The 15,700-nt window shown below is 44.1% G+C and overlaps 1 protein-coding gene across 4 annotated transcripts in view; it reads left to right on the forward strand.

The window, feature by feature from the left end:
* The window catches only part of ENPP2 (ectonucleotide pyrophosphatase/phosphodiesterase 2), a 107,697-nt gene that overhangs the window by 23,117 nt on the left and 68,880 nt on the right, over positions 1 to 15,700 (forward strand). For all 4 annotated transcript variants that reach the window (XM_060243271.1, XM_060243272.1, XM_060243273.1 and 1 more), the window contains exons 4-5: positions 6,121 to 6,246; positions 9,811 to 9,871. In XM_060243271.1, the coding sequence (XP_060099254.1) occupies positions 6,121 to 6,246; positions 9,811 to 9,871 (187 nt within the window). The remainder of the gene's footprint in view (positions 1 to 6,120; positions 6,247 to 9,810; positions 9,872 to 15,700) is intronic.

A 15,700-nucleotide genomic window follows, 5' to 3' on the forward strand; every position in this document is an offset into this window, starting at 1 on the left:
TCCCCCCTTGTCTATCATGGAGGGATGGGGGAGGTTAGGGTTGCCGGATCCAGGTCAGGAAATTCAGTGGGGTACAATGCCATTACAATCCACTGGGTGGATCTAAGGGGGAGCAGAGGGGATGCTTGCCCTAGGCACCGCCGGAGGGGTGGCCTGCCAAATTGGGTATGGAGACCATTCTATTCAATGGGCCCATAAGATAGAATGGGCCCATAAGGGGTGTCATTTTTTAATTTTGTCCCCCACTCAAAAAACATAGAGATTCGATCCTGCCCTCCACAGCATCCAATTTTCTCTAGGAGACCTGATCTCTGTAGTTTGGAAGTGAGTTGTATTTCTGGGGGATCCCCAGGTCCCACCTGGAGGATTGTATCCTTTGTTGTTAGGGAGATAAGAGGAAATGGGAAGCTCAGGGGATGCTATAACATGGTTAACATTGAAAATAAGGGTTGTTGTATACTATATATTTTTGTAAAACAATAAATATTATATGATAAAATTGAAAAGGGGGAAGAAAAGATGAGTTTGTGTGAGAAAGAGATATGCATGTAAAAATCTGCAAGGTCCTTTTGATCTGAGGAAATCTCACTGGACAAAGTTTCTTCTGTGCTGGGTTTCTCAATGATTCTAACTTTCTTTTTTCTATTATGGTTTGACTGTGGTAAGTGTTGGATTTCTTCTTGGCAGGGCATAAAATCGGCACGGGTGGCTTCTAAAGCCAAATCACATTTCTGACAAATTGTTCATTATCTCAGGAGGCTATTGGAAGGTTACAACAATGAAGACAGCAATGAGCTTCCAGTAGTCTTTCATTTTTTATTATATTGGGATCAATTTATTTTTTGACCAGCCATCCAAAAGATATGTTTTAGGAGGAAATAATAAAAGGCAGCTCCTTTAATAAGGGTTTAAGTAGAACCACTAACTGATTCCCTTCCAGAATATTTATAACATCCTCATCAAAAGCCAAAACGTTAAATCCCTTCAGTAGTTATTTAATGTAAGTTACAGTAAGGACTTTGGAGAGAAGCCTATATAAAGAATGAAGCATTTAACTCTACAACTGCCAACACATTATTAGTTTGTAGGAAGGATACCAGAAAACAGATCAAACTTTAAAACAACCGTCAATATTGCCACAATGTTAGCTTTGAATCATATATCCAAGAATATGGCAATGTCTGACCAATAACCTCCAGAACAGAGTTGCCAGGTCCCGCCTGGCCCCTGGCAGGGGACAGCAGGGTAGAGTTGCCAGCTCTAGGTTAGAAAAGTCCTTGAGATTTGTGAATGGAGCTTGGAGAGGACAGGGACCTCAGTGGGATACAATGCCGTGGAGTCCACCCGCCAAAGCAGCCATTTTCTCCAGGGGAACCAATTTCTGTATAGAATCATAGAGTTGGAAGGGACCTCCAGGATCATCTAGTCCAACTCCCTGCACAATGCAGGAAACCCACAAATACCTACCCCAAATTCACAGAATCTTCATCGCTGTCAGATGGCCATCTAACCTCTGTTTAAAAACCTCCAAGGAAGGAGAGCCCACCACCTCCCGAGGAAGCCTGTTCCACTGAGGAACCGCTCTAATGGTCAGGACGTTCTTCCTAAAGTTGAGCCGGAAACTCTTTTGATCTAATTTCAACCCACTGGCTCTGGTCCTACCTTCTGGGGCCACAGAAAACAATTCCACACCCTTCTCTATATGACAGCCCTTCAAGTACTTGAAGATGGTGATCATAGCACCTCTCAGCCACCTCCTCTCCAGGCTAAACATCCCCAGCTCCTTCAACCTTTCCTCATAGGACTTGGTCTCCAGAGCTGTAATTTCAAGAATTCCTCAGGTGCTAGCTGGAGGCTGGCATCCCTATGAGTCCAGAAAAGACTCCATCCTCCATAACCACACAAAATCCACTTTTAACCATTTTGGTCAGTTAAGAGAGTCCTAAAGGGTGATAACAGATGGGCAGTTTAAGCCACCCCGGGAATGGGAGGCAGGTGGATCAAAAAAGCACGTACACACATGCCCATTTGCCTGCCGTACCCATCCTGCATGCAGCCTGTCTGGAACTGGATTGAAGCCACCTCAGAAAGGTACCACTGGGGATTCTTCCCCAGCTGTCTGGATGGCCGAGAAACACCCAGGGAGCAGCCAACAGGCGCACAAGCACTCTGGGAGCTCCTCCAAGGCACATGCAGCCTGCCCCTGTTCCACGGGCAGGCTGTGTGACATCCAGAGGCTCATGGTTGCTCCTTTTCCAGATGGCATACTTCTGGGGCAGCTTGATGCTACAGCTCTATCAGCAACTTCATACCTTATTCGACCAGCGTTTAGGATATTGGAAAGTTGTGTTGGGGGCAGGAGAAGACACTGAAGGCCAGGATTTTAAAATTCTGATAATGGTTTGCTCTCTAGCCTAGTTCTCACAAAGGTGTAAGCATGTGTCTAAGCTGTACCTGTTCAGACTTGTGGATTCAGGATCTTATGAAGCAGCATTTGGTCATGCGCAAAAGAGAACTAACAACAATGTGAGTAGGGTTGTCAGGTGCCCCAACCCCCAAAGGGGAATGGGGGGGGTAGAGTTGCCAGATCCACGTTCTGGAGATTTGGGGATGGATCCTGGATGAAGACAGGGACCTCAGTGGGGTACAATGTCATGGAGTTCATCCTCCCTAGCTAATATTTCCGCTATGAAGTTCTTTGATGAGGTGGAGAGGTGTGTTCTTAAGTCCTGTGTGGGCTAATTCATACTGGGTTCATGTAATACAGAGAGAAGGGGCTCTTAGATCTCTCCCTCCCCATCCCCAAGAACTGTTTTCCCAACTGGAAACAGTGGTATGTGTAGGGGGAGATGCTATGTGTTCTCTTGTGGAAATGTAGGTCATTGGCCAAGGAGAAAATAAAAGGGCTGCAGAAGTCACTAAGAGATAAGGTTGAAGCCAATGGTGCAAAATGTACCCAGGGAAAACCTTCTGTGTAGTTAAGGTCTTTGTTAAGTACATTTCTATGTACGAGTGTTCAGATCACTTTACAACCTTAATTTCTTTTGGTCACCTAAAAGTCCATTTTTGTTGATGGAAACACTGAAGTCAAGAGAGGTGCCTCCAAAGGTATGGCTGAACAAAAATTTCAATAGAATTATCCCAGTTTTAAAATTTAGATAATGTGGTTACATTAAGGTTACCAGATGTCCTCTCTTTAGACAACACATCTTTTTTAAGAGTCCATCCTCTTTTGGGCTCCTTTTAAACAACTACTGAAAATGTCCTCTTTTGGAGTTGCAAGGTTAGGAAAATTCAGGGCTATTTTTGAGCAGGAATACACAGAACCAGTTCTGGTTGGCTTGGCTTCAGGGGTGTGGCCTAATATGCAAATGATCCCATACTGAGCTTTTTCTACAAAAAAGCCATATGTAAAACCATGGTGATGTCAGAGGTGTGGCCTAATATGCAAAAGAGTTCCTGCTGGGCTTTTCCCACAAAATAAGTCCTGCTCAAATGCATTGTGTGTATGCTTCTACAGAGACCTCTGACCTGTGGTATCATCTGAACTGTGAGAACCACACTTCAGAAGCAAGTTTAAGGTTTTTAAATTCTTTGTACATAAGCCTACAAGACCAGGTCTCAGAGGGTAGCTGACTCTATAGGGCCACAGTTCAAAAGACCTGATGTGCAGCTAATCAAAGCCAAACTTCTAATCAGCCTTACCCCTTGATTGGAAGAGGTGATGTATAAGAGATAATAAACTTCATTATTGGTTGGTTTTATATTGTGAGAATTTGTGAATTTGGTGACATTCTGTTCTGAAACATGTGAGTCTGTTCTGTTTGGTATTGGGTCTTGCGGAGTTAGCTGGTAACTTCTAGTGAGAAACTGGAGGACCAGGTTGGGAACGGGTTTGGAAACAGCTGCTCACAGGTATATGAAAAAATCAATGTCACAACCTGAATTTTTGGTTATTCACTTGGAAACGATTGTCCCTTTGAACTGAAAACACACACACATATCCAGTTCAGCTTTGTATTGGGAGTAACTATGATCACTATATTACGAGAGTATCTCCTTGGTGCCTCTCAACCAATTAAGAGTTTCTAGAGGTGAGCTATTGGCTCACAGCAACTAATCAGTACATTTTCTGGTCTAGTAGTTCTCTGAGATGACCTGAAAAATAGGTGATTGCCAATAATGACAACTCTATGAGCTCTCACCTTTTGAAAGTGAGAAGTCGATTCCATTGCATTTTCCTGAAATGGAGAGTCCCTAGCCATGTGCTTGGAAATCGGAGAGGTCTTTATTTTTAACATTGGCCAGAAATAACCTTGAGCAATGCTTTCACTTTGTCCTTAAAACAGACTCACAAAGCTTCCTCCCAGAAATCTTCAAACTGCAGTTTGAAAAACACCATTTTTTCCCACTCACCTTTTACTGGCGCCACGACCATCCTGACGCCGGCGAATCTGCCTGGATTTCGCATCAGAAGCTCCGGCGCTCCCAGAAGCGCCGGCTACTTCCGTCGCTAAGCCAGCGCAAACGGAAATCGCAAAGATGCAGGAAAACGTTTGCGCTGGCTTAGCGACGGAAAGCGCCGGCGCTTCTGGGAGCGCCGGCGCTTCTGTTGCGAAATCCAGGCAGATTCGCCGGCGTCAGGATGGTCGTGGCGCCAGTAAAAGGTGAGTGGGAAAACGGCCCATGCTAGTGGGAAAAGGGACATCTAACTGGTTGTCTCTCCTTGCTACAGTCCCTACAGTCTCTCCTGTACTGTCCCTTGACCTCTGCATTTGGCATTTCAGAGGTTGTGGGACTGTCAGGTGAGCAATTTGTATTCATTGGCTATTGTAGATTTTCCAGGCTGTGTGGCCGTGGTCTTGGCATTGTGAGACCTGACATTTTGCCAGCAACTGTGACTGGCATCCTCAGAGGTGTAACCCAGAAAACCGGGTCAAATTGAGAAAAAGTTGGTAAGCATGTAATTTATATCTACTCAGGTAGGTGGGGTAGGGCTGAATCATTATCTTGTGAGAGCTTCCTGGGCTGTGACATGCTGATAGAGGAGCTTACTTGAGGGGGTTCTTTTGTATATGGATTGGCTATTGAAATTCTAATATCTATAGTGCTGTTGTAAACTGTAGGGCATTTTGTGTTTTTCAGGACTAGAAGTCATGCCCTATTCATTTAATTCATAAATTATGTGCCTACCAACTTCTTCTCAATTTGACCCAGAGAGAATTCCAGTTTTCTGGGTTACACCTCTGAAGATGCCAGTCACAGTTGCTGGCAGGTCTCACAATGCCAAGACCATGGCCACACAGCCTGGAAAATCTACAACAGCCAATGGACTCAGGCCATGAAAGCCTTCGGCAACATAATTTGTATTCAGTTTGCAGGATCCAAGCTATTTAAAGATAACTGTTTCAATAGCTTTCCCCTCTCAATTAAAAAAAAAGAATCCTTGAAACTGTTCTATAATGGGAAGGGGCTAAGGCTCTTCAAGAATTCTGAGCACCCTAGGCTAACTAAAATTCCCAGCATTCCTTAAGGAAGCATGAATGGTCAAACTAGTATAAAAACCAATGCAGAGTGATAATGTATCTGTGCCTTATGTCACGGGGTAAACAACCATACCCTGACCTAGCTAGTAAACGATAACCTGACCTTGCGGTGCTTTCACACTTGCTAAATAACGCAGGTTCAATCCACTTCAGTAACCACTTGCAAGTAGATTTTGCCATTTCATACAATAAAATCCAGCTGCAAAGTGGATTGAAAGTGCGTTATTTAGTGTATATGAAATCACTCCTTGTCAGACCTTGGAAACTATAGTAGAGTCAAGCCTTGTAAGAACTTGGATGGGAGACTGCCAAAGAAGTCAAAGGTGGCTATGCAGAGGCAGGATATGGCAAATCTCTTGCCTTGGAAACCCTGTGGGTTCAATATAAGTTGGTTGCCTCTTGAAAGCAGTACACACACAAACACACACACACACACAATCTTAAACGGTTCAACGTTTTGTTCCTCTCTGCACACTAGAAGCAGCAAAATAACTGCAGGTGCAACAGCTGTTATTTTTTCCTCCTGAGATAGTGTAAAAATATCTTGTGTTTTTTGCTTTTGTATTAATGCTAGCTGGAGGCTGGGAATGTACGAAAGAGCGCTGTGGGGAGGCACGGAATGAAGACAACGCTTGCCAGTGCTCTGACGACTGCCTGAGCAGAGGAGACTGCTGTACTAACTTCCAGGTTGTTTGCAAAGGTAGCTGTTTCTGTTCTTTTCCTATCATGAAATAGAAACAAGCACTACAGTTTCGGTACGGAGAAGTTGGTCATTTAAACCACCCTCCTTGTCATAATAAAAATGATGCTAAAGTTTGAATATTTCTCCCCAGGAATTCAATGTGCGATTGTAATCAATATTAAAAGGAAGTACGGGGTGGGGGTTGTTACCAGTGTTCCCTCTAAGCTGAGTTAGTGTGAGCTAGCTCACAGTTTTTTAGCCTCAGACTCACATGTTTTTGTCTTAGCTCAGGAAGGATGGCCCCAGAGCAAATTAGTTTATGCAGTAATTCAGAACTTTAATGCCAGGAGCTCATGGAGAAGAAATTTTGCTCACAAGATTCACAGCTTAGAGGGAACATTGGTTGCTACATATCCATTCCTAAGCTAATTTTACCCTAATTGGGGGGAAAGTGCAAGAAAGAGTTAAATAACCCTGTGTCTTCACCTTTAAAATGCAAGATCTGTGGCTATTATCACTTATTTCCCCATACTTTTTTTAAAAAAATAATAATCATGGAACTATACCTTAAGGTGAATCTGATATATGTTTGTCCCATCTTGTCTAAATCTCCAAGAAAGGAATTTCCACAGTTTCCCTAGATAGCTTATCAGGTAGGCCAATTGCTCTTAACACTCTACAGCTTGAAAGGCTTTTATTGTTTTATTTAAAATAAAGCAGAGTCTGTAAAATAATAACCTAAATGTATTCTCAGTTTATGTCCTTTCTCAGAACTCTGATCAGAAAGTTATTCAGGCGTACTTTGGAAATGTGCCTCTATAAAGAAATTCCCTTATGTCCTGGGTATATATTTTTTCCAAGCAGTGGCTTCAGAGATACTCCTCCCCTTCAATATTCCCTTTAAAGAGAAGCAGAATTTCTCAACCTGCCTCCCTTGGAGTAGCCAGTAGCAAAAGGTTTTGGTGACCTGGGCTCTAGGCCAGAATGACTCTAAATTCAGCTTCAAAGGGATCAGTTGTGGGCATCTTCCTTTCAGCACTTAGAATGCTACTGTTATTCTGACTTGACTTGGGCTAATAGCTGGTAATTGGAACATATGAATCTGCCTTATACTGAATTACACTCTTGGTCCATCAAAGTCAGTATTGTCTACTCAGACTGGCCACAGCACTCCAGGGTTTTAGCTGGAGTTCTCTCACATCACCTCCAGCCTATGTTGATGACACTTCCCGCTTAAACTTGGATTCTGTCTGATCTCTACAGTGATTGGCATCAGTGATGTCACTTCCGGGTTTTAACTAGATGTATCAATGGTATCATTTTCCTCATGCCCTGCCCCTGCATTTTTACAGGGGGTTCCAGGTGCTCATGTAGCAACCCCATGAAAGACACTTGTTGGCAAGACTTTAATATTAAACACCATGAACTATTCAATATATGCATTGCAGTGCAGCTGTAAGCAGAGTTATGCCATTCTATGCCCACTGGTGCAACTAGGGTTGCCAATTCTGGGTTGGCAAATATGTGGAGATTTCACAACCCTGAGAAAAGCAGGCTTTGGAAAGCAGAGGGACCTCAGAAGGGTATAATGTCATACAGTCCAGCTTCCAAAGCAGCCATTTTCTCCAGGGGAACTGATCTCTGTTGACTAGAGATCATTTGTAATTCTGGGAAATCTCTAAGGGGAGGAGGAAGATTCATTACCCACCCTTCACTTGGAGTCTCAGAGTGGCTTACAATCTCCTTCCCTTCCTCTCTCCACACCAGACAACCTGTGAGGTAGGTGGGGCTCTGAGAGTCTCTGAGAGAGACTTCTGAGAGAACTGTTATTGAGAGAACAGCTCTGAGAGAAATATGACTGATCCAAGGTCACCCAGCATGTGGAGGAGGAGTGGGGAATCAAACCTGGTTCTTCAGAGCCTGTATAAGATTGCACTGTGAATTCCATGGGATCTTGAGGTTTGGTATCCAAGGAAGCTGGTAATTGGAGCATATGAAGCTGCCTTATACTGAAATTCCCGCTGTGCTACAGTGAGCAAACACTGTACAATGCAGAGCCCTTGTTAGTGTCTAATTTTTAACAGAGGGCATATTTTTTAATTGAGAAAGGGTTTGAAAGGCCAGCGATGGTGATTCTGCCTTCTGATTCACCCCTATATGAGATGACAGGGGGAAACAGTGCTCTAACCCTTTGTTTCTCCAGTATGAACATCAATCAGAAATCTTGGCAGAGCAGTCCCTTGTTATCCCTCTTGACTCCCCTTGGCTTGATTTGCATGTTTGTGGTTGACAGGGATAAAAGAAGTGCTGTGTGCCGAGGACTGTACCGCTGGTTATGCTGAATAGGAGGGAGGATTTTGTCCAGTTCCTTCTGTTCACTGCACCTGCTAGTGCAGGTGTTAAAAGGTGAAGCACTTCTGTCCAAGAGCCATGACATTATTGGAAATTGGCCCCTCTCTTCCATGGCTGATTTTATATAGAACATAAAAGACACTGGGAGCCTGGGTTCAGTGTGTCTTTAAATGTATCCATGATCAAAGTCGGAGTCCAGTAGCACTTTTAAGGCCATCAAAGTTTTATTCAGAATGTAAGCTTTCGTATGCATGCATACTTCATCAGACAATGGAATGAGGTACAGTGAGCAGAGTTACATATAGCTGGTGGGCAGTGATTAAGAATACAAAGTGGTACAAAGAATCCAATGGCAAATTTCCCTATGAATAATCCAATTTCCCTATGAAGAAAGGTTGAAACGCTTGGGACTCTTTAGCTTGGAGAAACGTTGACTGCGGGGTGACATGATAGAGGTTTACAAGATAATGCATGGGATGGAGAAAGTAGAGAAAGAAGTACTTTTCTCCCTTTCTCACAATACAAGAACTCGTGGGCATTCGATGAAATTGCTGAGCAGACAGGTTAAAATAGATAAAAGGAAGTACTTCTTCACCCAAAGGGTGATTAACATGTGGAATTCACTGCCACGGGAGGTGGTGGCGGCCACAAGCATAGCCACCTTCAAGAGGGGTTTAGATAAAGATATGGAGCAGAGGTCCATCAGTGGCTATTAGCCACTCTGTGTGTGTGTGTGTGTGTGTGTGTGTATGTATATATATATATATATATATATATATATATATATAAATATTTTTGGCCACTGTGTGACACAGAGTGTTGGACTGGATGGGCCATTGGCCTGATCCAACATGGCTTCTCTTATGTTCTTAAAATACTGATTAACATTTTGTCTGATGAAGTATGCATGCATGCATGCAAAAGCTCACATTCTGAATAAAACTTTGTTGGTCTTAAAGGTGCTACTGGACTCCTACTTTGTTCTATTGCTTCAGACCAATGCGGCTACCCACCTGGATCTATCTATATCCATGATCAGTTAACCTATATTGAAAGATGAATGGATATTGTGGGTGCACTTATTTGTGCTCTTAGTTGGGAGTAATTTCCAGTGATCACAGTGGGAATTTCAGGTCAACATGCATAGTTTTGGATTGCATGCCGTTGGTTTGGCTGTAGTGATAATCCTTAATTGTACAGTACACAATATTTTGTATCTTCTCACTTTAGGAGAAACTCACTGGGTTCAGGATGATTGCGAGGAAATACGAGCTCCAGAATGCCCAGCAGGGTAAGTACATTGTTATAGCAGATAATTGATATATACAGGCTTATCTGGATTCTTGACAAAGAAAGCTCCCTTTCCTGAATTCCTGAATTGCTTTATCGAACAGCTACTCAAAGCAATGCAACAATACAGTCAGACCCACATTTTGCAACAAAAAGCCGGTGACCCAGTCAAACAATAAACACAGTAGGAAGGCATACGGGCTCTGTGTTAGTATTATGCTTAGGATGCCCAAGTCGGAGACTGGGCCAGCAGATGGGATCTGCTGCTCATTTATTTTATAATAGTTCAGTAACACGTTCAAGACTCTCTGAGTCTTTTTGGATAAGCAGTCCCTGGATGGCTTTGAAATTGCTCAGATACAGGATAAGTAGTCCTCGGCAGGGCTTTTTTTTTGCAGCAGGACCTCCTTTGCATATGAGGCCAAACACCCCTGATGTAGCCAATCCTCCTAGAGCTTACAGTAGGCCCTGTACTAAGAGCCCTGTAAACTCTTGGAAGATTGGCTACATCAGGGGTGTAAGATGCAAAGGAGATCCTGCTACAAAAAAAGCCCTGATGGCTTTGAAATTGCTTACCATTTGGCCACCTGTGAAAACTCCCACCTGTGTTTTATCCGTTGAGCAGCATGTGGTGTCACTTCCAGATGTCACTTCCAGGTGCTCATGGCATCTGCAACTCTCCCCTAATCCCTGAGCTCTGCCACCCAAAATGTGGCAACTCTGCTCTTGGAGGATTTATGCGCTATCCTAGAGTGAGTCAGCAGGTAAAATATAAACTATGAAAATAAATAATTGCAACTGGGTCTTGCAGCATCTTACGAGGGGACTAACAAAATGAATGGCAACTGGAGAGCTGTAAAAACAATGTATAACTTGGGGTTGCTAGGTTTCCAGAAACTCAAATCCTGAGGTTCAAGAGGTATTTAGTGGTGTCACATTTGCAGGGTTAACTATCTAATAAATGCAAAGCATAGTTGAGGTGCTGGCACCTTCCATATCTAGTTAATTAATTTATTTATTTTTTGTATTTATATCCCGCCCTCCCTGCTGAAGGAGGCTCAGTCATTATTGTAAGTGGGCAGGTATACAACCAAGTGGAAAACTGTCCCATTGGCAATCTGACTTGCACTTTGCTTCCATATGAATGCATTTTTTCATGCACACCTACAATTAATGTTAAGTTGCACTCACCTCCCAAAGTCCTTCAGGGATTTAAATTCTAAAGAGCTGAGAAAAGGGCCTGAAACACGGAACACTCTCAGACAAGTTTTTTTGTAAAAACAAAACAAGCAATTTCCCCACAGGCAAAATAGGGACAGTAATTTTCCAGAGACAGCTACTAGATAATTAGGATTATCCTTGGTAAATACAGACCATTTAAGGATATGCAGAATTGCTACAAAATGCACACACAAGATTAAGGGCGCTTGGGAAAGATGCAATCAAAGATTGGCATTTAAAAAGAAAAAGATAGACTTGCTGAAGCTTCAAAGACGGGGCATATGGAATGTAGCAGAATCCTGAGGAATCTGTAATAAAGTGGAGAACTGCATCAAGCAGTGATCCTTGAGGTGTCAGAAAACAGATACAGATGAGTTCCTCTTTCATTTTTGAATAACTGGTGTCGAGAGCAACCTGTAGTCTGAATTCTTCATCGGCTTTTAGTTGAATGCTCGTTTTGAAATTATCCCAGAGTTGAATTGAATGAAGTAATGGAAGACTGAAGAACAGATTTCCAGTTAGGGTTGCTGACTCCAGGTTGGAAAACTCTTGGAGATTTGGGGGTGGAAGCCTGAGGAGGGTGGGTTTTGGAGAGCAGAGGGGCCTCAGTGGGATATAATTCTATAGAATTCACTCTACAAAGCAGCCATTTCCTCCAGTGGAATGGATCTCTGTAATTGAGTTGTAATCCTGAGGAGATCTCCAGAGCCTACCTGGAGGTTGGCATCCCTATTTCCAGTTGATTTTAGCAGCCGCTTAAGGGCAGTTACAGACCGGGATGGAGGCCCGTGTCTACATGCATCTTCCAACTAAGCAAAAAGCAGTTCTGCTTGGGATTCTTTTACAAATTTTCTGACATCTTGCCTAGTTTTACTCACAATTCATAACTGCCTGACTTTCAGTTTGTCTCATGACTTTTAAGACCCTAAATGATCTGAGTCCTATATATCTTCAAGGCTGCCTTTTGTGGTATAACTCCCCCCCCCCTCCCGAGAGCATTATGCTCAGCAGAGAAGAATCTGCTGGCGGTCCCCAGGCCATATACATTCAGGACTGCCTCTCCTGGAATACCCCTGGACAGCTTTATGCTTAGCTGATAAGAACCTCTTGGTGGTCCCCGGCCCCAGCAACATCTGGCTGTCTTTGAACAGGGCCAGGGCATTTTCTGCCCAGTCACCAACCTGATGGAACTCTGCTGAATAACATTCGAGAATCTAATGCTATTCCCAGGGCTTTCTTCCTAGCAGGAGCTCCTTTGCATATTAAGCCTCCAGGGCCGGCCCTAGCCCTTCTGGCGCCCTAGGCACCAGAGCTCCGCCCCCATCCCAGTCACTGGGCCTGCTGCCTACTCATGAGTAGCCCCGCGGCTGCTGCCTACTCACAAGTAGGCGGCAGCCATGGGGATATGCTATAAGGGCTTGGACCGGCCCTGAGGGAAGGAAAGGGGCGGCGGTGACTGGGAGGGGCGGGGTAGGGCAGAAAGGGAGGGAAGGGAAGGAAAAGTGCGGCAGCAGCAGCGATGGGGGGGGGGAGTTGAGAAGAAAGGGAAGGAAGGGAAGGAAAAGTGTGGCAGCGGCGGTGATGAGGGGGGCAGCGGGAAGGGAAGGAAAAGAGCAGCGGCGGCGATGGGGGGCGGGCAGGGAGGGAAGGGAAAGGAAAGTGCAGTGGTGGCGGCGATGGTGGGGGTGTCGAGAAGAAAGGAAGGGAAGAAAGAGTGCGGCGGTGGGCAGGCAAGCGGACCACCGGGGGTGGGTGGGACGCCACGTGTGGGGGGGTGAGTGGGTGGCAGAGGCCCAGAGGGAGCTGGTGGCGGCACCGGGAGGAGGGGGGCAAGCTAAACGCTTGCCTGGGGCACCAAGGGGGGGCAAGAGCCCAATTTGCCGCCCCCGCCTCTTGGTGCCCTAGGCAACCACCTAGTTTGCCTAGCGGGAGGGCCGGCCCTGTAGGCCACACACCCCGGATGTAGCCAATCCTCCAAGAGCATACAGGGCTCTTCTTACAGGGCCCACTGTAAGCTCTTGAAGGACTGGCTACATCAGGGGTGTGTGGCCTAATATACAAAGGATTCCTCCTGCAAAAAAAAGCACTGGATTCCACAGGGACTGCAGTTTTGTCCAATTGATCATTCTCTTCCACAGTCACAATAGGTAGATCTCCCAGCATGTTTGAATAGTAAGCTAAGCTTTATAGCACTGAAAACACTGAGTTCTATAATGTTTTACCAGGGAACACATTATAGCATATGAAATGTCGCTAACATTATTTAGATAACAAATTCTTGATAAAGTTGTATCTGTTTATAGCATACATAGGAATTATCATTACCTAATGCTGTTTGTGTGTGTTGTGCTGTCAGGTTGCTTTTGGCCTATGGCATCCTTACTAATTAATGACCTCCAAAACATCTTATTGATAACAGCCCAACATTCTCTTAAATAAAAAAATTTCATGCTACACATTTTGAGTAAAGCCTTGGCTATCATTTCACTTATTTGGAGGGGAAGAATAATAGGGTTTTTTTTCCTGCATTTCTTCAAATTTCATATTTTTTCCACTGAAAAAGTTTAAGGACTTTTTCATACTATACATTGTAAGTCTGGAAAAAAAGCATTTCACTTATTGTAAAAGAAAATATTTCAAAAGAGTGTTTCCCTCCATTGCTCCCTTGAATTTTCTACTGGAACAAAGCCCTTGGGAAAAATGGGAAAACATCTTTTCTTTGACAAATTATGCATGCACATGAAAGCTGACAGCCTGAATCAAACTTCATTGGTTTTAAAGGTGCTTTTGGACTCTAACTTCATCTCATTGCTTCAGACCAACACAGCTACCCACCTGGATCTTATTCATCAAGTTCCTTTCCCTCCTGTATTTTCCCTCTGGGCCTTTAAACCTAGCCAACAGGCTGAAGAAGGATCATTGCCTGGAAAGCATAGAGCCATTCCTGCACCTTAACTCAGCTGTACTACATTTATAGGAAAGATAACCGCCCAGTGATGTGAGAATTGGTACATCTGTTTTTAAACAAATTGTATCTATAGAGGGGGAAATTTCCCAAATCCAAAATCTGAAAAAGACTACCTTAAAGTATTTTCTTAAAAGTCTATAATATTCTGTACTAAACAGAAATTCAAGGTTACTGTGTATTTTTATCACCATTCTGATTCATTTACAGTAATACTAACTTCTAATTGAATTCTGGACCTAACACTTTTTCCATGTGAAATTTTTTGGGATGCAGCTGAAGTGAAGCAAGTCTCTGTTTTGTTTCCTGGTTTCTTTTTATTACAGAAGATAAGAACCCACTCTGTCTTTGCTTTACGTCTTATCCAAAAAGCTGCTAAAAATTACATTTAAAGCTACAGTCATCTTTTTTAAAAGCTTAGAATAACTTAAATTCACAAAGGATACTGAAATAAATTTGTCTATAGTCCACACAGAAAGTCCCTTTGAGATTCACATTAATAGAGGAAAGTGTTGTCAAATCACAGCTGACTTAGGGTGACTTTATATTCAATGGCCAGGAAAGAAAAGCTGTGGAAAATTTCTTGTATTTAACTTCACATACATAGCCATCCCAGAAAAAAAAAAAATCAAATTCCAACACTCCAGATATATTCCACAGCCAAGGTGCTTTGGGGAAGAGGTTGCTTCTTATTCATCAAGTTCCTATGCACCTATCATGAAACGGGAATACTTTGCAAATTATGGTTTTGAGGCACAAGTAGCAATAGGCGCTGATTTGAAATTTAATCTCAGATTTATATAATATTAGTTGTTAATGACTGCATGGTCTGTCCTAGAAAATGCATTCTTTTTTTAAAAAATGGAGCCTATAAAAGATGCCATTTAAGCTGCATTCACATGGTACTGCTGTACAGACGCTCTATTAATGTGCTTGCTGAGGACAGAATTGTTTCTAAAATCCCTGTTCAAAATAAAGATACACATGTGATGTGGGGAGGGGGGGAGAACCAGCTGACTGACTGATTGACAGAGAGAAGGGGGTGAGAGGGAAATAACACTAATAGGGAAAAAGAAAGACTGACACAAAGAAAGGACGAATGAATGAAAGATAGCAAGGGGGAGAGAGTTGGAAACAGAAAAAGAAAAAAGAAGGGAAATAGGAAGGAAAAGGGAGGGAAGGAGGGGGAAAAGGAAGAAAGAAAGAGAAACAGGAAAAGAAATAAATGGAAAGAAAGTGGAAGCCTGCTGTGCAGCGCGGCTGGGCCCCTGGAGCCCCTCCAGACAGCGCGAGTTCAGGAGACCCCCATGCAGGCACGGCTGGGCCCCCAGAGCCCTGCCAGACAGTGCGAGGTTGGGAGGCCCCATGCAGGCACGTCTGGGCCCCCGGAGCCTTGCCAGACAGAGCGAGGTCGGGAGGCCCCCATGCAGGCGTGGCTGGGCCCCCGGAGCCCCATCAGACAGCGCGAGATTGGGGGGCCTTTGTGCAGGCACAGCTGGGGCCCCAGAGCCCCACCGGCCAGCGCGATGTCAGGAGGCCCCTGCACAAGCGCAGCAGGGCCCACAGAGCCCTGCTGGCCTGCATGATGTAAGGAAGCCCCACCAAGCGCAGCAGGGCCCCCGGAGCCCTGTTGGCCAGTGGAAC

This window comes from Heteronotia binoei, chromosome 7 (assembly GCF_032191835.1).
Source record: "Heteronotia binoei isolate CCM8104 ecotype False Entrance Well chromosome 7, APGP_CSIRO_Hbin_v1, whole genome shotgun sequence".
NCBI classification, from domain to species: domain Eukaryota; kingdom Metazoa; phylum Chordata; class Lepidosauria; order Squamata; family Gekkonidae; genus Heteronotia; species Heteronotia binoei.